This window comes from Podarcis cretensis (assembly GCF_951804945.1).
Source record: "Podarcis cretensis genome assembly, chromosome: 13".
Classification (NCBI taxonomy): Eukaryota; Metazoa; Chordata; class Lepidosauria; order Squamata; family Lacertidae; genus Podarcis; species Podarcis cretensis.
In genome coordinates, this window is record NC_137182.1 from 45,519,356 (window position 1) to 45,529,732 (window position 10,377).

A 10,377-nucleotide genomic window follows, 5' to 3' on the forward strand; every position below is an offset into this window, starting at 1 on the left:
GCAAAAGTAGGAAAATGAGGAGCAAGGATGAGGAAAAGCAAATTCAAAAACTAGTCCTTAAACTCAGAAAGTTATTGAGATTGCCAACTTAAATGGAAAACCTAAAGTAGATGAGGATTACCTAAATAAAACTGCGTTAATGGAATGTTTCTGGTCCCAGTCTCTCCCTCTGCTGAAGCATGATGTACTAAAAATGTGTTTGATTACTTAAAGACACATAAATATCCTATCTGGTGATTAAAAATCCCTCTGTTCTTCACTAGATCACCTATTCTTCATTCACTCCATCGGTGAGTGAAAAAGACCATATTTCTTCGTTGTACCAAATGGCCCCCAGTGAAGCACATCAATACACTGGCATTGTTCAGCTTCTTCTCTATTTCCAGTGGAAGTGGGTTGGGATATTTGTCACAGCTGACGATAAAGGAGAAACGTTTGTGAAAAAGTTGACACACCAGCTTTCCCGGAATGGCATCTGTATAGCTGTCACTGAGAGATTTGTAATCCACAAGGATCTTAGTGATTTGGGGATGATGGCGGAATATCGGAGAATGGCCGAGTCCCTAGGCAAAACAAAAGTCAATGTATTTGTTGTCAATGCAGACAAAAACACCAAGACAAGTTTGCAATGGCTGCTACTAATAGGCATTGTGTTGAGTGCGAGTGCCATAAACAAAGTGTGGGTTATGACCGCCGACTGGGATTTGTCATTGGAAGTATACCACAAAGATCTGGATATACAAAACTTCCATGGTGCCTTTTCCTTTGCCATTCCTTCCAATGAGGTGAAGGGGTTCCACCATTTCCTCCTCAACCTAAATCCCCACTCTGAGGCCGATGGCTTTATCAGGTTCTTCTGGCAACAGGCATTTGGTTGCCAGTTTCTAGATGTGGAGACGGAGGAGGAATCCTGCACTGGTGAGGAGAAGCTGGAGAGCCTTCCTGGGGCTTTTTTTGAAATGCAAATGACCAGCCAAAGCTACAGCATCTACAATGCCGTCTATGCTGTGGCACATGCTTTGCATGCCATGTTGGCATCCAGAACCAAACAGGGAGAGATGGTGCTTGGTAACTATCTGAGAACTCAAAAGCCGCAATTCCAGGTAATGTCTAGCATGGAAAGCAGATCTTTTTTTTTAATGAATAGCCCAAGCATAAAACTAAATCTTGGAGAGCACATTCCACATCCACAGAGAATGTTGCTTTTTCATTTGGCTCTTTGGAAAGTTGTATGTATTTATTATTATAAGGCATGGGTCAGCAAACCTTTCCTGTGCTGGGGGCCAGTTCACTGTCCCTCAAAACTTGTGGTGGGCCAGACTGTGCACATGCACACACACACAACTCCCCTCCCACCCTCCCTTCTTCCCTAGGGGACAGAGCGACTGAGAAACCTCACTCACCACATTCATACGGAGCGGGATGGGCTGGGGAGGGGGCACCCTGCCGGCGCTGGGTCTCAGCTTGTGCAGAGGGGCCACAGCCACCCAGCCAGGAGGCGCCCCTACCCCGGGGTGTCCATGACGATGCACTCATATGCCACCAGCAAGCAGCACAAAGGAGTCCTCCTCCTCATCTTCATCATCCTCACTCCTCACAGGCTCTCTGCTCCTGCTTCTTCCCACCCCTTTGCTTCTATTCCTCCCTTATCGGAACTAGACATCAACAAGGTGCCCTGCCCTGCGCCTTGCCCCAATTGGAACAGCGAGCCTTAGGAAGGGTCGCTATTGACCGCCAGCTCACCTCAAACCGACCAATGGCCTGAGGTTGCTAAGGCTTCAGATTGGCCAGCGTCGCAGAAGTCTGAGCAACCTCAGAGCATGCTGGGAAATGTAGTCCCAGGAGAGCTAAGGATATTTGTTATATATTTCAGATGCTATCAATAGATAGTTCAAATTTCAATGAGATCTGGTATAAAATAACACAATTAACTTAAAAGTGCTAACAGACTAAAGTCAAATATCTTGCTAATAATGCAATGTTTGAAAGTTTTTAGCAGGTGCTGAAAAAAGTTGAATGGAAATGTTTAACTTAAAATTAAAGTTTAAACCTCCTGTCCAATGTGTGTGGAGAAATATGAGGCCAACTTGCACTGTCCTGGAAGCTAGGAATTAGGAAAATTCACAATTTATGCCTGTTTATTTGTGTTCTGCTGATCTTTCCTCAATTTCTACATGTTGCTCAGAATAAACCACACAAAATTGAAAAAAACTAAAAAGGTTTACTTACATTTAATGAAGGCAGCTACTTCTATGCAAAAAAAAATGCTTCTTAGTTACAAAAATGGAATCTAGACAGGCATGTCTCCCCTTAAAACTCAAGGGGAGTTTCAACAAATACTGTGAATTGATCCCAGCATGAGAAAACAGAAGCTTTGTGCTATGTGCTCTATTTCTACAAAATTAACCATTCTCTTTCCTCCACTGAAGCTTCAACCTTTCCTGAGGAATATCTTGTTTAACAACAGTGCGGGGGACACAGTCTTTTTTAATGAGAAACGTGAGCTAGAAGGTGGATTTGATATTATCAACTGGGTGACTTTCCCAAATAAGTCCTTCTCAAGAGTGAAAGTTGGGGAAATGGATCCCCAAGCACCACTGGGCAGTGATTTCTCCATTGATGAAAAGATCATTACATGGCACCAGAGTTTTAACCAGGTAGGACCCAATTGCAGCTTCTGAGGTCTATAGGTAGACATTCACCAGATTTGTTTGATAATCATTTACACCCTATGGAAGGAGTTCCTTTTAGCTGCATTGATTTTTGTTTTTGCCATGCTTCATAAGTTCTTTTTCTTAATGCGTAATGTGAATTAAAAATCCAAGAATTATATAAATGTTTTAGATTAAGAACATTCACATGCAACAAGCACAGTCTTCATGCAATGCAAAATTGTGCTTCGTAGGAATCTTTAGTTTCATTTCTGTGATTCATTTCTTTAAAGGAACCTAGTTGCCACTTCTCATCTTTAAAAACATATTATAAAAGGGAAACGCATATCAGTAGGTCCATTGTCTTGCACATTTTCTTTCCCTGAACCATTTACTAGCTGAGTGTCTCAGTTGGTTGCATGTCAAGACCCTCAAGCCAATCCACCATTAGAATAATGAAATTCACTCAGACACAGATTTTTTATTTAAGGTTATTGAGCAAATTTTGGCCACAACTTTATTGATTACAGGAAATGTGAGCGGTATTGGCTTAGGCATTGGCAAAAGACTATATTGGACTCCCGCCCCCTTTGAAAGGGTAAACCACCCAAAGGGGAGCTGCTTCGGGAGAACCTGCCTGCATCTCCCCCAGTGTTCCCAGAGGCCTGGCCTGACCCTAGCCACTGAAGCGGGCTTCAGACAGGATCCAGACCCCGGATTCCTTTAACTGAATACCCTTGGACAATGGAGGGCCAGGCGATGGCCGACCTCCCCTCCCCCACTCAACAATAAGCCAATGCCTAAGCTCCAAACCTTACAAAGTTGTGACGATTGCTAAGAGGTAGGGGAAAACCAAGTGGCCAGTGCCAATTTGCCAAATGGAAAAATTCCTACCCAAGACGGGCAACCAACTGAAGTACACAGCAAGGCCAGACGACACCTAAATTAAAGGGAGGGTGGGCGTGTGTTCGGTAGCGCGAAGCAGGTGCTTGGCACATGTTGCTCTGCTGCTTTTATACTCCCCCCAATGACCACCTTACTCAAATTGATTGGGCAATAGCCCTGGGTAATCGTGGTGCCACCCTGGCGTGAGGGTAATGGCTTCACCCACGCCAGGGTGAAGGGACCGGGTTGAGGGCATGCCCACAACCAGGACCATCTATTAAGATGATCCCACTTAGAGCAAGGTGCTGATAATGCCAAGGTCACAAGTTTGATCCCTTTATAGGACAGCTGTATATTCCTGCATTGCGGGGGGTTGGGATACATGATCCTCAGAGTCCCCTACAACTCTATGATTGTATTATCTTTATTGGGTTGAATACCCACAAATATTGGTAATTGTCACAACCATTGTAAAGTTAGTGGTGCTAATTAATTAAAAAAACAATAACCCTCTGAGTGCCTTATTTCAATGCAGCACCCTGTCGATGAAAAGGCAAAGAACAAACAAAAATAGAATAGAATACATGCAATACCTTCTGTTTTATGGGCAGGTGGTGCCCCTTGCCTTGTGCAATGACCACTGCGATCCAGGTTACAGCAGACAAAGGAAAGAGGGGGAACCATTTTGCTGCTATGATTGTACTCCATGTCCAGAAGGGAAGATTTCAAACCAGACAGGTAGGGGACTGTATGCTATAGTATATCAAATATACTGAGAGCCTGTTTGTTTTTTTAGCTATTTGTGATAGAATAGACGGCTTACAAAAGACTTGAAGATAAATCTTTACTTGTCAGGTTGTCAACAGTTGAACAACAAGTATTATTCATATATATACTGTATATAGGTATATACTGTATATACTGTATATATATATATTAATAAATGCAATGGAATTCTGTCCCTTGAACCCAAAAGATGGTTTTCTCTCCCCCCCAAAAAAAAAACTCCTTCATAGTAGAGCATAAACTAATAATCCATAGCTTTCCTGTCCTTTAAAACTCCTACAGACAGTGTCTCCCGGAAATCACCACATTCCTGCGTTCTCAGTCAAAGATGCAATAACAGAATAACCAACCAACAGTCAATTACAGTGGTGCCTCGCAAGACGAAATTAATCCGTTCTGCGAGTCTCTTCGTCTTGCGGTTTTTTTATCTTGCGAAGCACGGCTATTAGCGGCGTAGCGGCTTAGCGGCTATTAACGGCTTAACGGCTTTAAGAAAAAGGAAACAAACTCGCAAGAACTCGCAAGACATTTCGTCTTGCGAAGCAAGCCCATAGGGAAATTCGTCTTGCGGAACGACTCAAAAAACGGAAAACTCTTTCGTCTTGCGCGTTTTTCATCTTGCGAGGCATACGTCTTGCGAGGTACCACTGTACTAACTGCCTCCTTCTTTACCCAATACAATTTTTTCATTGTGAACTATATTTACCATGCAAATACAATACAATCCGTTCTTAAACTGAAGCCGTTCTTAATCCAAGGAGCGCTTTCCCTCGCTTTCCATAATGAGGCCTCCCGCTGCCAGTGCCCTTCCACCATTCGGCTTCCCTTCTTAGACCGAGGTAAAGTTTGCAAACCGGGACACTACTTCCAGTTTAGCGGAGTTCGTAAACAAAATAGTTTGTAATCAGGGCTGTTCTTAAACTGAGGTAATATTGTACAAGTGTATTATCCTAAACAATATTATAAATTGCTAACCATCGTATCTTCTGCTTACCTTCACACCTGAAAATTTCATGGATTGCATGGACAGCAACTTACTTGATCATCAAAATTCAATAATTGTCAAATCAAGAGTATTTTTTTGACCATATTCCTAGGTGTGTTAACTAGGTTATATTAGCACCTTCAGTTGATATTACGCTTCCTTTCTGGGATAGGAAATGCTGTAAAAAATTGGTAAATGAAACTTCCTATTTTACAACCATTTCTACTGGTAAGCTGTGAAACATTAATGCTTAATGAAAATTTGTTCATCCAGATAGCTTGAAAGTTCTTATTGCTAGAATGGGGATTCTTTCCTCTAAGCACACCAACTTTCAATTCTATGCATGTGTAAACACAAACAAATATTTATGGAGTTTATTATTTAGATTTAATTCTCATTTAATTATCCACTGGAAAGAATCTTCCAAAAATAGCTTACCTTAAAGACAAAACATGTTAACACTCTAACAATTTCATGAAAAAGATAACATTGTTATTCTGTATACTGTAAATTAGACTGAATTATAGTACAGTTTCCTGATCCTAGACCATAAAGATTTGTATCTCAGTGAGACTGAAAATACTATAACTGTAATCCTGATTTCTTTATACTGCCAGATATGGATGATTGCTTCCAGTGCCAAGAAGATCGGTATCCTAACCAAGAAAGAAACCGCTGTATCAGCAAGAAAGAAAACTTCCTATGTTATGAAGCACCTTTAGGCATCAGTTTGGCTCTTTTGGCTCTGGCTTTTTCTGCAACTACAGCATTGGTGTTTGGAATCTTCATCCAGCATCAAAACACTCCCATTGTCAAAGCCAACAACCGGAATCTCACCTACACCCTGCTCATCTCCCTCCTGCTCTGCTTCCTCTGCTCCTTGCTATTTATTGGGCGCCCCCAGTTACTGACCTGCAATCTACGACAAACTGCCTTTGGTATCATCTTCTCAGTGGCTGTTTCTTCTGTTTTGGCTAAAACTCTCACGGTGATTCTGGCTTTCATGGCCACCAAACCAGGATCCAAGATGAGGAAATGGGTGGGGAAAAGATTTTCCACCTCTATTGTTCTTGGTTGTGCTTCTATCCAGGCAAGTATTTGTATAGTATGGCTCTGTACTGACCCTCCTTTTCCAGATCTGGACTTGCACTCTCTGCCTGAAGATGTCATAGTGGAATGCAATGAAGGCTCAGCCAACATGTTCTACTATGTTCTTGGTTACATGGGGCTGCTGGCTCTTGTCAGCTTCGTTGTGGCTTTCTTTGCTCGGAAGCTGCCAGACACTTTTAATGAAGCCAAATTTATCACTTTCAGCATGTTGGTGTTTTGCAGTGTGTGGCTTTCTTTTGTTCCATCCTACTTAAGCAGCAAAGGGAAATACATCGTGGCTGTGGAGATTTTCTCCATCTTGGCCTCCAGTGCAGGGATCTTGGGTTGTATCTTCTCCCCAAAATGTTATGTCATTGTCTTCAAGCCTGAACTCAACTCAAAAGAGCAGCTAAAAAAGAGAAATAAGTAACAATCTAACTATTGAAATCATTATAGTGGATAGATGTTGCTTACTGCCAGAACTTCAGTTGTCAAAATATGGAAAACCTTGCAGTACTTGCAGCCTGCTCCAGTATGGAAATATGTGTAGTTTAGCACTAGCTGAAAAATTCACCCCTCAATAATATGTTGCCAAAGGCTATGAAGATTGTGAAAAACTCTGTGCGGTTTGGTGGGATTTTATCATGTACAAAACACAAGAAATATAGACTCACAGGTTTCCCTCTCCATGGTACAACATGAAATTGGGTCTTCCTAACGCTCTTAAGTACTCAACTTATCTAATTTTAATCTTTCTGATATATTTCTTTTATGTATTTGTACTTGTATACCTATTATTTTTATTGTATTGCTCTGCTCAATTTATTTCAATTAAATAATATAGAATATGTGATAGTACAGTTGAAAGAGTCATCCAGTCCTAACCCCTGCAGGGGGTTGCAGGAATCTCAGCTAAAACACACATGACAGATGGCCATCCAACCTCTGCTTTAAAACCTTCAAGGAAGATGAGACAACTACTTCCTGAGGGAGTCCCTTTCACTGTCTAACAGCTCTGACTGGCAGAATTCCCCCCCCCGATGTTTAGTCGCGGACTCTCCTTTCTTGTTACTTGAATCCATTGGTTTGAGTCCTACCCTCCAGAGCAACAGAAAGCAAGCTTGTTCCATCTTTCATGTGGCAGCCCTTGAGATATTTGAATATGGCAATTATATACCTTAAGGATATTAAACATATTATGGCTAAACATACACAATCCATTCAACTGTTTCTCCTAAGGCTTGGTTTCCAAACCCTTGATCACCTTGATTGCCCTACTCTGTACACGCTCCACCTTGCCAACATCCTTCTTCAATTGTGGTGTCCAGAATTGGATACAGTATTCCTGGTGTGATCAGACCAAGGCAGAATAGAGTGGTACTATTACTTCCCTTGATATGGACCCTATACATTTGTTGATGCAGCCTAGAATAGAATTAGGTCTTTCTTTGCTGCTGCATCATACTGTTTGTCAGGAATGAGCCAGCTCCTAGTGAAGGTTTGTTGTTAACAGCAGAAAACAGCCAGAAACAGAGAGGCTGCTTTTATGTTAGTCAGACAGAGGAAATCCGGCAGCTGCATATTCTGGCTCCTCTCGACCTTGACGTGCAAGCTGATAAGACAGGAACAGAGAGCAGGCTAGAACGCAGTCAAAGCTCGCCGGAAGCACAAACGTGCAGGAAAGAGTTAAGAGACAGCCTCTCAGAGAATGGGGAAGAGGCGGGAGCTGACCCTCTCAGTCCAAGGTCTTGGTGAATGGGAGGGTTGCAAGATAGGAAGCAAAACAAAAGACGTAAGAAGTGAAAGTTCAGCTGTTTCTGGTCAAGCCAGAAGCAGTCTTCAGAAGGGTCATCTTGAATCATGGTGCCAGAGGCTTTGTTAGAGCCGTCCCAAGCTATCTGTTTGTTTTTGCAATAAATCCTCCTTTTTAATTAGCTACACTTACTGTGTTATCAAGCTGAGAACCTGGACTCCTGACATGTTGACTCATGTTAAGCTTGTCCACCAAGACCCCCTAGATCCTTTTCCAATGTACTGCTAGTAAGCCAGGTTTCCTCCATCTTATATTTGTGCATCTAGTTCTTCCTGCCTAAGTGCAGAACCTCCCTATTAAAATTCATTTTGTTAGTTTGGGTCCAGTTCTCCAATCTGTTAAGGCTATTTTGAGTTATGATTCTATCCTATGAGGGCAACTGTAAAGCTTTGCAATGAAGAGGAGGATTATTATTCTGGTGCTTGTGCTGCTGGTGCTGTTCCCTCATATGGTGTGCAAATTCCATAGTTCTGAATGTATTGCAAATGATCCTGTCCCACATACATGGCACCAGCCAGGTGAAATCCTCCTTGGTTGGATTCATAGAATCATAGAATCATAGAATCATAGAAACATAGAGTTGGAAGAGACCACAAGGGCCATCGAGTCCAACCCCCTGCCAAGCAGGAACACCATCAGAGTACTCCTGACATATGGTTGTCAAGCCTCTGCTTAAAGACCTCTAAAGAAGGAGACTCCACCACACTCCTTGGCAGCAAATTCCACTGTCGAACAGCTCTTACTGTCAGGAAGTTCTTCCTAATGTTTAGGTGGAATCTTCTTTCTTGTAGTTTGGAACCATTGCTCCGTGTCCGCTTCTCTGGAGCAGCAGAAAACAACCTTTCTCCCTCCTCTATGTGACATCCTTTTATACATTTGAACATGGCTATCATATCACCCCTTAATCTCCTCTTCTCCAGGCTAAACATGCCCAGCTCCCTTAGCCGTTCCTCATAAGGCATCATTTCCAGGCCTTTGACCATTTTGGTTGCCCTCCTCTGGACACGTTCCAGTTTGTCAGTGTCCTTCTTGAACTGTGGTGCCCAGAACTGGACACAGTACTCCAGGTGAGGTCTGACCAGAGCAGAATACAGTGGCACTATTACTTCCCTTGATCTAGATGCTATACTCCTATTGATGCAGCCCAGAATTGCATTGGCTTTTTTAGCTGCCGCGTCAAACTGTTGGCTGATGTCAAGTTTGTGGTCAACCAAGACTCCTAGATCCTTTTCACATGTACTGCTCTCAAGCCAGGTGTCACCCATCTTGTATTTGTGCCTCTCATTTTTTTTGCCCAAGTGCAATACTTTACATTTCTCCCTGTTAAAATTCATCTTGTTTGTTTTGGCCCAGTTCTCTGTGCTCTTTGGCCTTGCTTTGGATTAGGTCACCTGTTTTGGAACAGGGGCTGGGTAGGGTTAGGGTTCCACTTGGCAGATTGGCTGTAGCCACTTGGCTTTCGCCTACCCCTTTAGCAATTGTCACAACTTTGTAAGGTTTGGCGATTAGGCATTGGATCAGCAATGTGTGGGGAGGTGAGGTGCAGCCATCACCTGCCCCTCCAGCAATAGGGTATTCCAGTAAAGGAATCTAGGGGTCCTGGATCTCGTCCGAAGTCTGCTTGAGAGGTTAGACCCATGCCAGGACGACAGGAACCACGGGGTGAGTTTCGGTTGATCTTCATCGAAGTTGCACCCTCGTTTGGTGTTTACCCTTTCAGACTACCAGCCAGAGAGGCAGGAGTCAGTTAAAGTCTGTTGCCAATGCCTAAGCCAATACCGCTCACTTTTGCTGTAATCAATAAAGTTGTGGCCTAAATTATTGCCCGATAACTTAAACTGATATTATGTGTCTGTGTGAAGTTATTTACAGGGGAAGGGCTTGGGGGCCTCTAAGCACAACCCTGTTACTACTGATGCAATGCCAAGCCCAAAAACACTGCAGCAGTTATTATCTCTTCTATAATTATCAAACTTACAGTCATTATTTCAATGGCAAATCCAAAGCTTAGAGTTTCCTCCCAGAGGCATGGGGGGGGGGAGGGAAATAAATAAGCAAGTGAGTGAAATAATATAAAGCCCCACTGAGATAGATACACCCAAGTGTAGGGATTAAGGGCAGGCAGGGCCATGTCATTTCAAACTCTGTCAGTTTCCCCCTTTCACTAT

General features: G+C 42.8%; 1 protein-coding gene across 1 annotated transcript; it reads left to right on the forward strand.

Annotated features, from left to right (window-relative positions):
* Positions 1 to 2,579: 2,579 nt before the first annotated feature.
* LOC307200489 (vomeronasal type-2 receptor 26-like) lies at positions 2,580 to 8,151 on the forward strand (the record flags this gene model as incomplete). Its single annotated transcript, XM_079949027.1, has 4 exons — positions 2,580 to 2,657; positions 4,148 to 4,274; positions 5,925 to 6,822; positions 7,872 to 8,151. The coding sequence occupies 4 exons, from the start codon at positions 2,580 to 2,582 to the stop codon at positions 8,149 to 8,151; spliced, it is 1,383 nt and encodes a 460-aa protein (XP_079805153.1).
* Between the last annotated feature and the right edge of the window lie 2,226 nt (positions 8,152 to 10,377).